General features: G+C 41.9%; 1 protein-coding gene across 1 annotated transcript in view; it reads left to right on the plus strand.

Moving 5' to 3' along the window:
* PCNX2 (pecanex 2) overlaps positions 1-18,552 on the plus strand; it is a 300,801-nt gene that overhangs the window by 24,034 nt on the left and 258,215 nt on the right. The window contains exons 2-5 of the mRNA XM_047088754.1: positions 3,661-3,866; positions 4,699-4,819; positions 5,805-5,841; positions 14,871-16,160. Of these exons, the coding sequence (XP_046944710.1) occupies positions 3,661-3,866; positions 4,699-4,819; positions 5,805-5,841; positions 14,871-16,160 (1,654 nt within the window). The remainder of the gene's footprint in view (positions 1-3,660; positions 3,867-4,698; positions 4,820-5,804; positions 5,842-14,870; positions 16,161-18,552) is intronic.

Below are 18,552 nucleotides of genomic sequence, written 5' to 3' on the forward strand. Positions count from 1 at the left end.
GCACTATTCACAACTGAAGGGTAAACAACCCAAGTGTCCGTCTACAGATGAATGGATAAACAAAATGTGTAATGAGAGATAATGCGATATTATTCAGCCTTATAAGGGAAAGAAATTCTGACCCATGGTACAACATGGCTGAACTGAGGACATTATGCTAGGGGAAATAATCCAGTCACAAAAGGATAAATACCGTATGATTCCAATGATGAGGTATCTAAAAGAGTCAAATTCATAGAGACAAAAATAGAAAGTTGGTTGCCAGGACTGGGGGAGGGAGAAATGGGGAATTACTATTTAATGGGTATAAACTTTCAGTTTGGGAAGACGAAGAAGTTCCAGAGATGGTGGTGATGGTTGTACAACAACGTAAATGTATTTAATGTCACTGAACTGTACGCTTAAAAATGGTTAAGATGGTAAATTTTATATTACACATATTTTACCACAATAAAAGAAAAGTGGGTACACCCTGTGAGAGAGGCTGAGCTATGAACCTGAAGGAACAGCAGTGGCTTCCATCTGGGGGAACTGCGAGTGGTCTGGGTGTTCACTCAGACGCATCTAGATGGCACCAAATTCCAAGAAATCCAGTTTTGTGAGCCGTGCGAATGACTACACTTGTAATTGCTTAGCTGGTAACAGCATGTTGTTTTTCATGAAATTTTGTCAGAAAAAGTTTGGCCAAATGCGTTCTTATACCTCTAGTTATCTTAATAACGTGTCAGAGAACCACATACAGCTTTTCTTTGGCCAAGGATATAATTTTGAAAGAGCATTGCCTCCTATTGGTAATTAGAATGTGTTAAAATGATAAGTTCATGGAAACAAGGAAAAAATTATTCAAAATCTGAATATACCTAATATGGAGGGAGGTGGGGGAAGTCTGATATAAATTAAAAGCCAATTAAAACTGATCATCCATGACACATCTCTTCCTAAGCCCTCCTTCTCTCCTTGCGTTCTTACTTGTAAGGACAGAAAATCCTACCTAGGAGCTGGGGATCTTTTGTTGATTGAGCATAATGATGTCATCAGTAAAATGGCCTAGGAAGTGATTTTCAGTGGCGTCCCTGGAAATGTAGAATTGGAGGAGCCCCCACAGAGCTTGATTATGTGGCATTAAAAAGGGGATATTTGGGAGGATTCTAGGTTCTGTTTGCAGGGTCTACTGAAGGAAGAGATTTTAAAGGAGAGCAGGGTATTTTGGGAGGAAGAATGTGCCATCTGTAGCATATTGTAAAACCTTTTCTCTCTCCCTGGAAATTTTCAGTAAAATATCTGTCTTTCACTATGGCCTGGTGACGTCTATGGGCTTTTTGGGGATGTGACTAAGTGTCAGTGGTCCTTCATAGAGGATGAGACAAGGGCCTTTTCTCACCTGGGATGCAAACTACATGCTAAACCTCATTGTAATTTCTTGCCTTCTCTTAACTTCAACTCTGCCAAGCCAATGCTATAGTCCATATTTACGAAGGTAAACTAAAAAGTAATACCTCTTCTTATTGTGGCAAGTCACTTTTTTCCAAATGAATTTTCCCCAATATCCACATGTAGTCTTTTCTCTCTCACCTTTGCTAAGCATTCTCTTCTCAATGCCTGATGTTCCACCTCCCCCCATTTGTTTCTAATATAATTTGAATGGAAGCTTTCTGGTGGAAATGGAACCCCCAGTATTAGGTTCCTAGTGTAAGCTGCCACAGCAGGCAGAACCCGTAATCTCAGTGGTCTAATGAATCACAGGGTTATTTCTCACTTCTAGTACATGTCTGTCTCGGGTCTGGTAGGGCCTTGTTCCAGAGTCACCCAGGTATCCAAGCAGAAGGAAGATCTGCCATCTTGCACATGGATCATCTGGAAAACACGGTCTGTGAGATTGCCTGCTAAAGAGAAGAGGGAGATGAGGGAGGCACCTAGCTCAAAATTGTCTAGGCTTAGAAGTGACACCTGCCACTTCTCTTCATAGTCCAGTGGTCAAAAGTAGTCACATGGCTCTAGCCTGACTGCAAGGGAGGCTGGGAAATGCAGGAGACCACATGGGGTACTTGGTGAGCACGAATTCTTTCTGTGGCCCCTTACTAATCAGAGTGCTATGAAGCCCAAGTTACATTATAATTTAAACCACTTTTGAATATAATTTGTGTATGATAGTATGCTAATCTATTCTCAGGACATTTGTTGGGTTTTATTCTTCCTTTATCAGTTTCTTTAAACTCACTGTCTAGCTTCAGCCTAAATTTTTTAGACCTGAAATACAGAGACATGTTACGAAAAAGTGCTGGGGACCATTAGTGGCCCCTTTCACTCTTTCTCTGTTTTTAAACTTCTATGTTGCTTGAGGTTCATACAGCTTCTCATCAGGAGGTATATGTGTAAATGTGAAACCTATCTGCTTCCAGGTGGGGAACCTGACTTTCCCTGTCTCCCTTATCTATCTATCTATCTATCTATCTATCTATCTATCTATCTATCTATCATCTATATTTGTTTTACTTAATCTTTAATTCACTTATTTATTAATTTATATTTATTTGTGGACTTTTTTTCCCACGGAGTAAAAGCAAGTCAGTGATGGTGAAAATTCTTCACTTTAGCTTTCCTTGTTGGTGATAGTTTTCCTCTTCCTTTATTCTTTTTGTTGGCTATGCTGTTTTGAAATGGCCTTACCTAGATGATGGACTATCATGGGACCATGGGGGGGTTATTCAGGGGCTACTTGGGAGCAGACTTGGGATGGGCCATGTTGTCTACAGGCTCAGCCAGTTCCAGGTCAAAGGAGAGACTATACTCATCACTGGATTTCTTGAGATCCTTCAGCAAGGTGCATTGATGAAAGGGTCTTGCTGTTTCTTGAGGCTGTCCTTGGTAGCATCTTGAGACACTCTAGGATCTATTTCAACCTCCAAAGATAAGAACGTAGTTTGGGAAGGACTAGAGAACCTGCAATTGTCCATGGTCCTGGGAGAGAACTAGAAAGGTATGTGGGGGATCCTCCAGGGTGGGACAGTTGCATGGATCCCAGTGATTCCTTATGTTTCTTGAGGGGATTGGACAGAATTGAACTGACCTTCACCATGAACTCCATGCCCAGATCCTTTCACACTGATGTAAATACCCCTCTTACCCTTTTGTGGCTCCTTGCCTGCATCACACCGCTAGGGAAATCCATGGCCTGATGGTGTTAACCCAACAAGAGAGCAGGGAAGGAAGGAAGGGGCCATGACATTAATCTTTCTCCTTCCTTCTTTCTTCTGTTCTCAACAAGGCTTTCTGTGTTTTGCTGAAGGAAACAGCATCTCACAGGCCTTTCTCTGGCCTTTGCTACAAGCAGATGCGTAGGAAGGTCAGTCAGATCGGGCTATGGAAAACAACTAGCTAGTAGAGCATGGAAAGTCTCACTGTAACACACCTTCTGTTCTGTGGGATTCCTGCCTGCAGATGAAATGTTGGTCATTAGTGCCACTAGTATAAGTACCTGAGAAACAAGAAAAACAAAATTTTTTAAGATAAAGAGATAGCAGCTGGAACAGTTGTAAAACTAATAAAATTTGAAATCTTGCCCAGTGTATGTTTCATAAGTAGTCCCACAGTGCTTTCAGATTTAAAACAAAAGATAACCCTCCAAACGGATACATTTTCTCTTTCTCTTCTCTTCTTTAGGCTTTTCCTCCAAATGCCATCACTGTATTTTTTTACTGCAGTTCAGTGACTATATTCTTCACCATAATCAAATTGGTCAGCTATCGCCTACACCTCATGTTTGATAAAGGAGAAGTAATTCAGCAGAGGCCCTCCAAAAAGAAAGAAAAGCCAAGTAAAGACAAAGAGGCCAACAAGGAACACATGACTAATCACAAAAATCAAAGGTAACGTTTCTGTTGATGTGACAGTTCATAATTTAAATGTTTCAGCATTGGTGAAAATGTTTTCCATTTATTAGCTGTTCGTGAAAATACACCAGTATAGGCGGACACAAATCTGTACATTTTTCTTCTATTGAACCATACACTTAAGCCTAAAATTGATACTGATAATCAAGACGGTTTAACTATTAACATGACCTTATACAATGCTCCACAGTTCATTTGCATTAGGCGTAACAGAGCAAAGTATTTTACTTCAGCATTTTTATCTCGCCATTTAAATGCTTAGTGCATGCCAGAGTATTTTCAAAAAGAACACTGGTGTTTATTAATATAGAAGTCATACGTTGCATGAAACTGAAATATTAAAAATGATTCTTGAGTGTCATTGTCACTTTTCTCGCCCTTATTTCTGATAGTTCCTTAGGAGAGCATGTCTTATTTTTTTTCTAAATATTTTTTAATGTTTATTTATTTTTGAGAGACAGAGAGAGACGGAACATGAGCAGGGGAGGGGCAGAGAGAGGGGGAGACCCAGAATCCGAAGCGGGCTCCAGGCTCCGAGCTGTCAGCACAGAGCCTGACGTGGGGCTCGAACCCACAAACCTTGAGATCATGACCTGAGCCGAGTCGGACGCTTAACTGACTGAGCCACCCAGGCGCCCCGAGCATGTCTTATTTTAAAGTAATATTTATTATTCTCCCTTAAAAACAAAATTTGTACACAATGACGATTACACAATGGGATCTAGGAAAGGGAATTGTTTGGGGACTGCTACCCAGTCATAGTTCTGTTTGATAACATCACTGCTCTTGTGTTTCTCACATGGGTTAGCAGCACCAGGCAGATTAACAATGGCAAAAAGGAAGAGCCTCACCGGAACCTCTCCACGCCTCCCCTCCGCTGCAGCTCCAGAGGGCAGAGCATAAACTCTCAGCACTCATCTGGGCCACTGGTCAGTGTGTGTTTTTCTGTTTCACACTGTTCTTGTTGTGTAGTGTTGATCCTGCCTGGACGGGAACGTGCAGGGGTATTGCACGTTCAATACAGTTCAATACAATACAGTCAGTACTGCCCCCGTGCTGTGGCCGACCGCATCTCAGGGTGTGGAAATGACCCCTGGGGAGCCCTTGGACCGCGAGATAAACATCCAGTCTCATGCTGGAAGCACAGCATTGGCCTCCTCTGCCGGCTGCCCCACCTGCCGGGCCTGCCACTCTGGCCAGAAGAACCTGTCAGCAGACCTTGACCTCCTTCTCCTCTGCTTCTGTCTGTCATTCATCTGAATCACCATATTTGCAGTGTCCTCCCCTGGAATCAACTGCACTACCCCACATGTCCACATTGAATCACGCCTGTCTCTTGGGCAGTCACTAAATCCCCTTCGCTCCAGACTAACTTTATTGGGCTCTACTCGCGGGTAGCATACCGTAGCCCCTTTCTCTCTCTCCTTTTCACTTTCTTAACTATCAAATGCCCTTTTATCACAGTACAGTGGTATTGCTTGGGCGTCTACACTTACCTAGATTTTGTATTCGTTTCTGCTCTCCATTTTATCAGACGCTTAAGCAGAGCAGACACTGTATAGTCTCGTCCCCACGTGCCATTTGTTTTTTTTTTTAATTTTTTTTAACGTTTATTTATTTTTAAGACAGAGAGACAGAGCATGAATGGGGAGGGTCAGAGAGAGGGAGACACAGAATCTGAAACAGGCTCCAGGCTCTGAGCGGTCAGCACAGAGCCTGACGCGGGGTTCGAACTCACGGACCGCGAGATCATGACCTGAGCCAAAGTCGGACGCTTAACCGACTGAGCCACCCAGGCGCCCCGCCACATGCCATTTGGGAAGACAGTAACGGCTGCTTCAGGGGTCCGCTGACTGCCCAGAGATGGGCACCAAGCTGAGTCATGGATTGATTTTTGTTCTTCTGTTTGTCTAGGAGTTGCCGGCACAGGAAACAGTGGAAGATCTCAAAGGTAGAGTGTTCATTACCGCCATTTAATATTTCATCACAGCATTAGCTTCAGGGAAGTGAAAAAGAATTCTTGTAAAACAGAATGTCAGTGAATTAATTCAAAGTAAGAACTGTACCTAAGAAGGCATAGTTCTAGTTCAACTTCATTTCTGTCACTCTTACTTTTCATTATTTCTCATCAGAATTTGTGCATCATTTCTACATCTAAATTGTAGTATGTCATCGATCGTATGTCATTGTGCTTTTTCCAGTCTGCATTTATTTCATGTGGCTCAGAACAGCAGATAGAAAACGGGATCAATTCCTCATTGATTTTCAAGCTTTTTTTTTTTTTTTCAACGTTTTATTTATTTTTGGGACAGAGAGAGACAGAGCATGAATGGGGGAGGGGCAGAGAGAGAGGGAGACACAGAATCGGAAACAGGCTCCAGGCTCTGAGCCATCAGCCCAGAGCCTGACGCGGGGCTCGAACTCACGGACCGCGAGATCGTGACCTGGCTGAAGTCGGACGCTTAACCGACTGCGCCACCCAGGCGCCCCTATTTTCAAGCTTTTTATTGTAGTACTTCCATTGAAAAATGACAGAGGAAATTATAGAGTGTTCCATGGACTGCATTTCCTTCAAGTTATGAATTTTGTTTCTGGGAATTTTCTTTTAAGCCCCCAGATCTTTGTTTCACTTTTTTACAAAGATTTCATTTTCTTATCTTTTGATTGTTTTCAGAAAACTCAGAAAAGAGCTTTTGGAGGCCCGAATTAACTACTTCCTTTCTCTGCAATTCTATTTTTTTGTAGTACTACTACAAAGAGAAATTTATGCCCTATTTAAGTTTCGGAAGTAGCATAAAATTTTATCTTCGGTAAAACAGCTGAAATTAGCACTTGGGTCTGAAAACCTGAAATGAAGTTTATTTTTTCACCACTCAGCTAAATTCCATGAGAATATGTAAGGGATTTTTCGAATTCTTTTTACTATGTTACTACTACCGAAAAGAAGTGAGTGTTAACTTAGGTTTCAAATATTTTAGTTACAAAGTTTCATTTGTATAATAATAACAGTGTTATTTTTGTTATTTTATGTTATACCATATTTATATATTATGTTATATATATATTATATATATATAACATTATATATATATAACATTATATAGTATATAACATTATATATATATGTTATGTTATGTTATAACAATATGTTATACAAATATTTATTATTTGTATAATAATAACAGTGTTATTTTTGTTATTTTATGTCCATTTACACACACTCACACACACACACACACACACACACACACACACACACACACTTTTTTGTCATTTTAGGCTACTTATTCCAGATCGAGCTTACTGTTGCTATTAATTCCATTACTTTATATTTTCAGTATTTGTTCTGGCCCTTTTTAACCTCACCATTCTAACTGAAACAATTACTTCCTTCCTTCCTTCCTGGTAGTAGGAATTACAGTAGAGACTTTGCATGTATGATGAATGAAATTCTGAGTCATAACAAGTAAAACGTACAGGTTATGTGTTTTTTTTTTTAAATTTTTTTTAATCTTTATTTTTGAGAGACAGAGAGACAGAGCACGAGCAGGGGAGGGGCAGAGAGAGAGGGAGACACAGAATCTGAAGCAGGCTCCAGGCTCTGAGCTGTCAGCACAGAGCCTGACACGAGGCTCGAACTCACGGACTGTGAGATCATGACCTGAGCTGAAGTCGGACACTCAACCTACTGAGCCACCCAGGCGCCCCCATACAGGTTATGTTTAGATCCACACCTGACTGCTAAATCCAATGTGTTTTCAACAACACTGCACTAAAGCAATTTTTTTTTTCCTAGACCAATCTCATAATACACTATCCTAGTATTCAATTCTTTCTGTTGTTAAAAGGCACAGTAGTGTTGTTTATTTTTTTAACAGGTCTATTGAGATATAATTCAGATGCCGTGCAATCCACTCATTCTAAGTATATAATTTAATGGCTTTTAGTATATTCACAGAGTTGCATATCTGTCATCATAATCAATTTTAGAATATTTTCCTTACCTTGAAGTGAAACCACGCTTAGCCACACTCCTCAATCACCCCACGTTCTCCAGGCTCAGGCCACCACTAATCTTTCTGTCTCCATGAATTTGCCCATTCTGGACATTTCATACAGCGTGGTCTCTTGTGACTGGCTCCTTTCACTTAGCATAACGTTTCCAAGGTTTATCTATGTTGTAGCTTTGTATCATTGCTTCATTTCTTTTCATGGCCAAGTAATATTCCATTCAGTGGCTATACCACATTTTGTTTATCATTCATCAGTTGATGGACTTTGTGTTCTTTCCCCTTTTGGGCTATTATAAATAATGCTTCAGTGAACATTCATTGGGCCAGTTTTTGTGTGGACATGTGTTTTCATTTTCTTGGATATGTACCTAAGAACGGCATTGCCGGGTCACGTAGTTACTCTGTTTCATCATTTGAGGATCTACCAGATTGTTTTAGAAACCAGGTGTATCAGTTTACATTCCCACCATCAATACATGAAGGTCACAATTTCTCCATGTCTTTCCTGACACTTGTGATTGTCTGTATGTTTGATTATAGCCATTCTAGTGAGTATGAATGGTGTCTCACTTTGGCTTTGATTTACATGAAATTAGTTATTTTTCTAATGCCTAATGATATTGATGTTGTCACCATCATTATCCTTAGAGAAATGTCTATTCAAGTCCTTTGCCCAGTTTTTAAAAACTTTTAAAATGTTTATTCATTTATTTTTGAGAAAGAGAGAGAGAGAGAGGGAGAGAGAGAGGGAGAGAGGGAGAATCCTAAGCAGGCTTCATGCTGTCAGCACAGAGCCTGATGCGGGGCTCAAACTCACAAACCGTGAGATCATGACCTGAGCCGAAACCAAGAGTCGGATGTTTAACTGACTGAGCCACCCAGGTGTCCCCTATTTGCCCAGTTTTTATTCAGATTGTCTTTCTATGGTAAGTTGTAAGAATTTTTTATATATTTTATTTTATTTTTTAACTTTTTTAACATTTATTTATTATTGAGAGACAGAGAGAGATAGAGTATGAGCATAGGAGGGGCAGAGAGAGGAGAAGACACAGAATCTGCAGGAGGCTCCAGGCTCCGAGCTGTCAGCACAGAGCCTGACATGGGGCTCGAACTCACAAACTGCGAGATCATGACCTGAGCTGAAGTCGGACGCTTAACTGACTAAGCCACCCAGACGCCCCCTTTATATATTTTTAGATACGAGTCCCTGATCAGATATAGTTGCAAATATTTTCTCCCAGTCTGTCGGTTGTCTTGTCACTTTGTTACTGGGGTCCTTTAAAATGCTGAAGTTTTTAATTTTTATGAAGTCTACTTTATTGTTTTGTTGTTATTATTGTTGTTGCTTGGGCTTTTTGTGTCACATATAAGAAACCATTGCTGAATCCAAGTTCATGAAGATTTATTCCTGTTTTATTCCAAGAGTTTTATGGTTTTAGCTCTTATAATCAGGTCTGTGATCTGTTTTGAATCAATTTTTGTGTATGATGTGAGGTAGGGGTCCAACTTAATTCTTTTGCACATGTTTTTTGTTGTCCTAGGATCATTTATTGAACAGACTGTTTGCTCCCCATTAACTTGTGTTGGCACCGTGCTGAAAATCAGTTGACCATACATGTAAAAGTTTATGTGGACTTTCAGTTCTATTCTTTTGGTCTATATATCTATCATTATGCCATTATCAGACCATCTTGATTGTAGTAGCTGTGTAACAAGTTTTGAAACTGGGAACTGTGAGTCCTCTAACTTATTTTGGCTATCCTGGGTCTTCTACATTGCCATGTGAATCATCAATTTCTGCAAACAATACATCTGGGATATTGATAAGGATTTTATTAAATCTGTGGATAAATTGGAGAAGAATTGCCATCTTAACAACATTGCATTTTCCAGTCCATGAACTTGGGATGTCTTTCCATTTATTTAGTTCTTCTTTGAATTCTTTTGACAATGTTTTGTAGGTCTTCAGTGTATAAGTCTGGTACTCTTGTTAAATTTATTCCTAAGTATTTTATTTTTTAAATACTCTTATAACTGGGATTGTATTCTTAATTTAATTTTACCTTGTTTATTGGTAGTGTATGGAAATAGAATTGATTTTTGCACATTGATTTCATATTGTACAAACTTCCTAAATGTTTATTAGTTCTAATAGTTATTTAGTGGATTCCTTAGGATCTTCTATAAATAGAATGATATCATCTGTGAATAGAGATCCTTTGCTTTTCCTTTTCCAATCTGGTTGCCTTTTTTTTTTTTTTTTATTGACTAATTGCTCTGTCTGCAATTTCCAGTACAATGTTTATTGGATGTTATGAGAGTAGATATCATTGCCTTGTTTCTGATCATATGGGGAAAGCATTCAGTCTTTCACCTTTTTATATGATGTTAGATTTGGGTGTTTCATAAATAGCCTGTGTCAGGTTGAGGAAATTCTCTTCTAATCTCAGTTTGTTGAATATTTTTTATCATGAGAGGGTACTGGATTTTTGTCAAATGCTTTTTCTGTATGTCTTGACATGATCATATAGCTTTGCCATAGTATCTTTCTTGATGAGTGTGTGTGTGTGTGTGTGTGTGTGTGTGTGTGTGTGTGTGTGTATTTAGTAATATAGTATGTTTTTTATAGTTAAAGTGTCAAGGATAGAAAAACAAATGACTGTACTGGGTTAGATTTCATTGCTCAGCAATATCTTGGTAGAGTCATTTTAGGCCAACTATTTTTCTTAGTTTTCCAGGTAGGAAATTTATTATTGTCATTTTTACTCAGGATTAAGCAGGCACTGAGGTATGACGTGCTGATATGTTCCCAAAGACCCATTTATAGGCCATGGTATGGCTTTATTTATTTATGTACAATAACTTGTAGTTACCAACTTTCTTCCCTTGGCTTTCATAATAGCACACTTTCCTGACTGACTTCCTTCTCAATGTCCTTTGATTTATCCTCCTCTGTTGTTTGACATGTAAAGGTTGGAGTACCCTTGGTCTTGGGCCCCTTTCTCTTCTCTAGATACCAGGTCTTCCTTGGCGATCTCACATCTAGCTTTAAATATCATCTGTGAAATGATGGTGAGTAAATCTGTTTCTCCAATTTTGACCTCAATCTGGACTTCTGTCCCAGGCATCCAGTTGCCTACACCTATTTTCCTCCCGGATCAGGTGTCTAATAGTCATATTAAATGGATCACCACCAGATCTCTCAGTTGATGTCTCTAAATCTGTATCTCCTCTGGTTTTGTCCTTATCAGTAAACAGTCCCACCACCAGTCCTGTTATCAAAGCTTTAAAGTCAAGGAGTTTTCCCTTCCCGCACTGCCTTTAGCTTCAGTCCATCAGCAAGTCCTGTCAGTTCGACTCCAAAACATATTTCAAATTTATCTCTTTCTCTCCATGTCCACCACTACCGCCCTAGTCCAAAACACTGTCATTCATCAACTGCAGCAGCCTCTTCCCTGGTCTCTCTTCCAATTTTATCGTACCTCACCACAGTCTATCCCTCATGCAGCAGGCAGGGTTATTTTTAAAATCCTCATTCAGATCATGTGCCCCTTGAAAAACTTCTGCTGGATTCACATTATTCTCAGCATAAAATCTACGTGCCACACTTTGGCTTATATTTTGGACCCTGCCAGCCTTGTGGATCTCTCTTCTTCTCATGCTCCCTTTGCTTTTCTACTCCAGCTTCATGGAGTTTCTTTCTCTTCCTCAAACATGCCAAGCAAGTTCCCATCACCGGGTCTTTGCACTAAATCCTTATTTGCTTTAAAACCTAGGGTGCTCTTTCCTCTCGTCTGGTACATCAGGAAATGGTCCTGTGGGCATACAAATCTGTGCAGTCACAATTGTGTGGTGTGGGAAGTAATGAAACAAAAATGCATTATGAATGTTTTTTATAGACCCAACCCAAGACCCCGTTCCTCAGGCCCTGCCTGGTGGTTTGGATTCCTCCTGCAATATTTTTATTCATTTTCAACAGTGCACTTGATATTGTGCAGTCATGGAAAGCGTCTCTGATGAGACCACATTCAAGTTTAGATCTGAATGGCAAAGTAAAGGAGCCATACATACAGATAGAGAGGCCATGTGAGGGAGTAGAAGAGCATCAGGTCAGGACTCAGGGGATCTGGGCTCTCGTCGTAGATCTGTCAGTAGTGTGGCAAACTTGGACATGTCTCTAGACACTTCCGTTCTTCTATTTCCATGACAAGGCATCTACTCTGTAGAATAGGATAACCTGCATAGCGTTGCTACAAAGTCAAATAATTTTCACTATCATCATCAACCAACATTCATGAGTGTGGATAAGATAATAGGTTGGTTTCTTTGGAGGACTCAGTGAGCATAAATTGTGGTTGTTTTTCTAGAACACCATGCAGCCCAGTTAGGAAGGTAATTTAAATGTACATTTAAAAAGAGCTACAGTTTAAAAAGTGTATGGTAAATAAAGTTTAGTCCTACAGACATTAATTGCTTAAGGATTTCAGAAGAGAGCTTATTTCTGGTTCAGCTGATCATGGAAAGTTGCATGTTGGAGGAGGTTATGAAAAAAGCCTTGAATGGGGTCTCCAGTGGGAGAGGAGAAAGAACAGTCCAGATGGGAGAGATAGGCCCAGAGTTTGTACTAGAGTCAAAGAAACTCTTCGACTACAACAGTGTAGTGACTCAATTCTTTCTACCAGAGTGTCCTTGGAGGGAGGGGAGGGGGTGTATATTCCACCTGCTCCAGAAGGTCATAGGCTGAATCAGCCTATGGCAAGGATTAAAAAAATACATGTTATGTCTTAAAATGTTTCATTCTTTTTCATCATATGCTCATTTGTTTACATAATAAGGTAATATTTTATATTACTTTAAGAGTTGTATTTTTTTTTCCTCTAATATTTGAGTAAATGACAAGTTGCTTATCCTGGCTTTCCTGTGGCTTTGCAGACCCTCACAATAGACCCCTTGAGCCCCTAGAGAACACTCTTCATGATAGAAGTGAAGGAAAACTGAGGTATTGATTGATTGAATGACCATAAGGCTGGGCAAGAAAGAGAAACCAAAGTATTACCCGAGGGTTTCAAGCTTAAGAGGCTTAGGGAATGGTAGGGTCGTTAACAGATATAGGAAGCTGGGAGGATAGAGCTCACTCAGTCACCATCGTAAGTATTGCAGATACAATTTAGAAATGTTTTGGGGCACCTGGGTGGCTCAGTCGGTTGGGCGTCTGGCTTCGGCTCAGGTCATGATCTCACGGTCTGTGAGTTCGAACCCCACGTCGGGCTCTGGCTGACAGCTCAGAGCCTGGAGCCTGTTTCGGATTCTTTGTCTCCCTCTCTCTCTGACCCTCCCCTGCTCATCCTCTGTCTCTCTCTGTCTCAAAAATAAACAAATGTTTAAAAAAAAATTAAAAAAAAAAGAAATGTTTTGAAAATTTATGAATCACATCAGAAGTGTGAGGTTATCATTGTCCTCAGACCAAGGCGCTAACAAGCCCAGTGCTAAGCCCTTGGCCTACTATTTTCTGCATCTATCCTTCTAGATCCTCATGGCGGCCTTAAGAGTTTGGTATAATTATTCCCATTTTACAGGTAAGAGGTTGAAGACAAGAGCAGTGTTTCTCCACTGGGGGGCTGTCCTCCCCAGGGAATATTTGACAGTCTCTGGGGGCATTTTCCATTGTCATGATTGAGGGCACAGTTGCTCCTGACATCAAGTAGGCACAGTCCAGGGATGTTGCTAAACATCTCACAATGCAGAGGACAGCCCCCACCGCAAAGATTTATCTGGTCCCAAGTGAGAACAGCGCCACAGTTGAGGATCTGGGTTTAAAAAAATGTTTTTTAATGTTTGTTTATTTTTGAGAGTGTGGGGGAGGGACACAGAGAGAGGGAGACACAGAATCCAAAGCAGGCTGCAGGCTCTGAGCTGTCAGCACAGAGCCTGACTCGGGGCCCGAACCCACAAACCGGGAGATCGTGACCTGAGTTGAAATCGGATGCTCAACCAACTGAGCTACCCAGGCATCCTGAGGATCTTGGTTTAGAAGGATTAAGTACCTTGCCCAAGGTAACCTAGCTAGTAAGTAGCAGAGCCAGGACCTTCCTGACAATAAGTCCCAAACATGTTGTTTAAAACATATCAGTGTGCCTCCCAAGGTCACAAAACAGCAAAATCTAAAAGTCTGAATTATTATTTTTAAACACCGAGATTTTAAAAACAATTTCAGAGTGGAGGTGATATTTTAAAAATAAGCATCCAGCAATAGCACTATTAGGAATTTATCCAAAGGATACAGGAATGCTGATTCATAGGGGCACACGGTCCCCTATGTTTATAGCAGCGCTTTCAACAATAGCCAAGTTATGGAAAGAGCTTAAGTGTCCATTAACTGATGAATAGATAAAGAAGATGTGGTTTATATACGTAATGGAATACTACTTGGCAATGAGAAAGAATGAAATCTGGCCATTTGCAGCAACGTGGATGGAACTGGAGGGTATTATGCTAAGTGAAGTAAGTCAGCGCAAGACAGATATGTTTTCACTCATATGTGGAAGTTGAGAAACTTAACAGAAGACCATGGGAGAAGAGAAGGGGAAAAAATAGTTTCAAACAGAGAGAGAGGCAGACCATGAGACTCTTAAACACAGAGAACAAACGGAGGTTGTTTGGGGGGGGGAGCAAGGGAGAGGGGAAAATGGGTGTTGGGCATTGAGGAGGGCACTTGTTGGGATGACGCTGGGTGTTGTACATAAGCGATGAATCATGGGAATCTACTCCCAAAGCCAAGAGTGCACTGTATACACTGTATGTGAGCTAACTTGACAATAAATTATATTACAAAAATAAAAGAACAAAAATAAGCATCCAACCGCATCGGTTGCTAGGGCTGCTTTTCTCGCTTTGCATTACGAGGTCTCGCCCCGGGACGGCTCTCACCTGTTTCGGGAGCTAAGAAAGTGCCTGTGGTTTATTTCAGGTGTCATTCTCTCAGAAGACCAACCTGTAGCACCTGTGTTATCTACCTCACCTGGTGTCAGAACAGGAAGTAAAGTGTGCGCGCCGGAAACCACGACCACGCCAGCGATCCCCAGGAAACCAGCTGTGGCAGGAAGCCCAGCCAGCGACGAAGGGAAAGAGAGGGGAGGCAGGCGGCAGCCCCCGCTCCGCCACAGGTCCGAGGGCGGCTTAGTGGAGAAAGAAGCCTCGAAGAAGTTGCCACACCTGTCTCTGTCTCAGTACGACTTACTAGAAACCGATGTCTCTTTCCAGCCTTGGGGGAGTGAGAATTCAGTCCTGAGTCCCGAACCGGCGAATTACGCCTCGGGCTCCTTAAGGGACCGGTGGCAAAGGGAGTCCCCTCCAGACAGCCTGAGCAGTAGCTGCCCTCAGTGCAACACTGTAATCGCCAGACCTGCACGTGCGTCACCGGGTGCCTCCCGGCAGGCGGACCCGCCCTTGAAGCAGGAAGTGGACTACTCGGACAGCGAGGTAGCTGTCACTCTCATTGATACTTCTCAACCTGGAGACCCACTGAGTCTGCATGAACCCATTAAAATTGTCATCACCATGAGCAGTACTCCGAACTCCATGACAGACTTGGAAAGTTCGCTCCACCTAAAGGTGATTGGCACTGAGAGAGCTGGCTTCACGTCTGACGCTGAGCCGGCTGCCGCCGGGGTGGCCAGTCCTCCCAACACGGAGCAGATAAGAATTCCTGTCATCACACTGGAGCTCTCTGAGGATGGGGCAGGAGGCGCCGTGTGTCCCGAAGGCAGTGGAGGTGACAGGAGTCCCGAGAGATTGATGGTGGAGGCATCATCCAATCAGTGTTCTGGCTACGAATCTGGGGAAGGAGGAAATGCCACAAAGGATGGCAGTCCTTCCCCCACAGGAGACCGCTGTGAAGCAACCCCCCCATTCACACCTCACGCGGCCCCTGAGACAGAGGGGGGAAAGGAAGGCCAGGCTAACCTTGACCCATCATCTTGTAAAACCAGCCATGAAAAGAGACACGCCCGGGTTCTCAGCGTGGACAGTGGTACAGATGTCTTCTTGAGCAAAAGTTCCGCAGAAATTATAAGCGATAAAGAAAAAACAATACCAACTTCCAAATCTGACCTGGAGGCTAAGGAAGGACAAATACCAAATGAATCCAACTTCCTCGAATTTGTCTCCCTATTAGAGTCAATCAACACTTCCAAGCTGGCGGCGTCCAACCAAAGGAACGGCTCAGTGGAGCAGAACAAAGACAGTGGGCTTCTCGGAGGTACGATTCCACATCATTTCTGTCGTGCTGATGCAAAGAAGGCAATACATGTGTGAATTACCTTCTGTGATGCAAAGAAGGCAATACATGTGTGAATTACCTTCTGTGATTTGGTTTTGCGAATGGCAGGATATTGGACCATTGCTGCTTGGTGTTATTGATAATTGCCGAGTGTGCCAATACTAGTGTGCTGAGCACCTATCAACATGGGCTTACTCCAGCAGGAAATTTAAGGTCTAGGAATGAATGTTCGGCTTCCCTAGAAGGCCGCGATGTTTATTTCCGAGGAAATAAGCAATTATATTTTATCACAGTGGCCAGAACTCACAGTAGATTTCTGTCTCTTTAAGAATAGATGCATTCTGGGAAAGCTGATTGTAAACTACATTTCTGTGAAATGAATCCACTTTTCTGTTGAGTTCCACTATAAAATCCTACGTGCAGGGCTCCTTAATTATCCCAATTTGTAAACATAATTATAACAAACACACAGCTCTTAATTTATGTCAAGTACTGTCCTAAGCCCTTTACATGTATTAACAGGCATGACCGTACATTGTCATCTGCCCCAGACGGTCCTCGTTTATACTTTTTTTGCCACCATAATTAGTAATAGAACCGCTTTTCACTCTCAAAAGTGTTCCCAGTTTGAATAATAAATTATACAGTTACTCTCATCTTAACTCATTTACTCCTCATGTAACCTTATTTAAATAGCCACGTATGGCTGGCTACTGTATCAGATAGCGTAGATCTGTACATGTGTGTCTTCCCAGGAAGCTGTGTGTATGGTGGACAGAGCCCTGGCTTTGGGACCTCAGAACCCAGGGGCAAATTTTGGTTTTGCAGTGCCAGCTGGGTGAGATTGGACAGTTTACTAAATCCATCGGAGTCACAGTTTCTTCAATAAAGCAGGAGTAACAATATGTTGCAGATTTACTGTGAGGATTCAATTAGGAAAATGGGTGAAAAGTCTTGCTGCGTGATCAATTTCAGCCTTTTATTCTGATTCCCCCCTCAGGCCACGTGTAAGGTTTATTTGATTTGTCTGCTTAAGTTTCTGTTCTTAAATTGTCAGCTAACCACATTCAATCTGAACAGTATTAAATTGGAAATCTAGGGGTGTGCAAAGAAATATGGATGCTACTTGGTTTTCTACGGAAAGGAAGGGGCTTGGTTTCAGGAATCTGCATGTGTGGCAGGGAGGGAGGAGTGGATTATTTACCTCTTTCAGGAAAGGACAGGGTTTATTTATTTATTTTTTTTAATGTATATTTATGTGTGTGAGAGAGAGGGAGAGACAGAGCATGAACAGGGGAGGGTCAGAGAGAGAGGGAGACACAGAATCTGAAACAGGCTCCAGGCTCTGAGCTGTCAGCACAGAGCCCGACGCGGGGCTTGAACTCACGGACCGCGAGATCATGACCTGAGCCGAAGTCGGACGCTTAACCGACCAAGCCACCCAGGTGCCCCTTAAACAGTTTTTTAAAGTTTATTTATTTTTAAGAGAGAGAGAGAATGTGAGCCGGGGAGGGGCAGAGAGAGAGGGGGACACAGAATCCGAAGCAGGCTCCAGGCTCTGAGCTGTCAGCACAGAGCCCGACGCGGGGCTTGAACTCACGGACCGCGAGATCATGACCTGAGCTGAAGTCGGCCGCTTAACCGACTGAGCCACCCGGGCGCCCCTCATTATAATTTAATTTTTTTTTTTTAACATTTATTTATTTTTGAGACAGAGAGAGACAGAGCATGAACAGGGGAGGGTCAGAGAGAGAGGGAGACACAGAATCTGAAACAGGCTCCAGGCTCTGAGCTGTCAGCACAGAGCCTGACGCGGGGCTTGAACTCACGAACCGCGAGATCATGACTGGAGCTGAAGCTTGATGCTCAACTGACTGAGCCACCCAAGTGCCCGACAGAGGTTTTCAATTGAAGGATGAAAGAGCAGGACGTAAGTCTTTTAGTTCTTGGAAGGTGAGAACTCAAGGTGGCAAATTAGATGCTGTTTCACTTCTATCTTGGAGATCAGTGATATCTTCTTGCTCCTCTATCAATAATAATTTGTTATGTGCTGTTATCTAAAAACAGAAATAGAGTATATTTCTTACACAACATGACAGTGTTTAATGATACCAGCAGCCTAGGCAACGCCCTCATCTTTCTCCTGCTTGATAGCAAAACAGTGCTTGAGCTTTACGTGATTGTCAAAAGATACAAGATTTCCCAGTTCTCTCTATGATACTCTTCTTTCCAACCCAGGCCCTTTCTGCAAAGGGCTTTATGATTATCTTCAGGGCTTGGGGGTGTCCTAAGGTTCAAGGCTACGGAAAACCACACATGTATCAAAAGCCTTTTAAAACCATGGTTTTGTTTTGTTTTGTTTTGTTTTGTT

This window comes from Lynx rufus, unplaced genomic scaffold, assembly GCF_022079265.1.
Source record: "Lynx rufus isolate CCGP_SWC_20201006 ecotype Redwood Valley unplaced genomic scaffold, mLynRuf1.p SCAF_25, whole genome shotgun sequence".
NCBI lineage: Eukaryota > Metazoa > Chordata > Mammalia > Carnivora > Felidae > Lynx > Lynx rufus.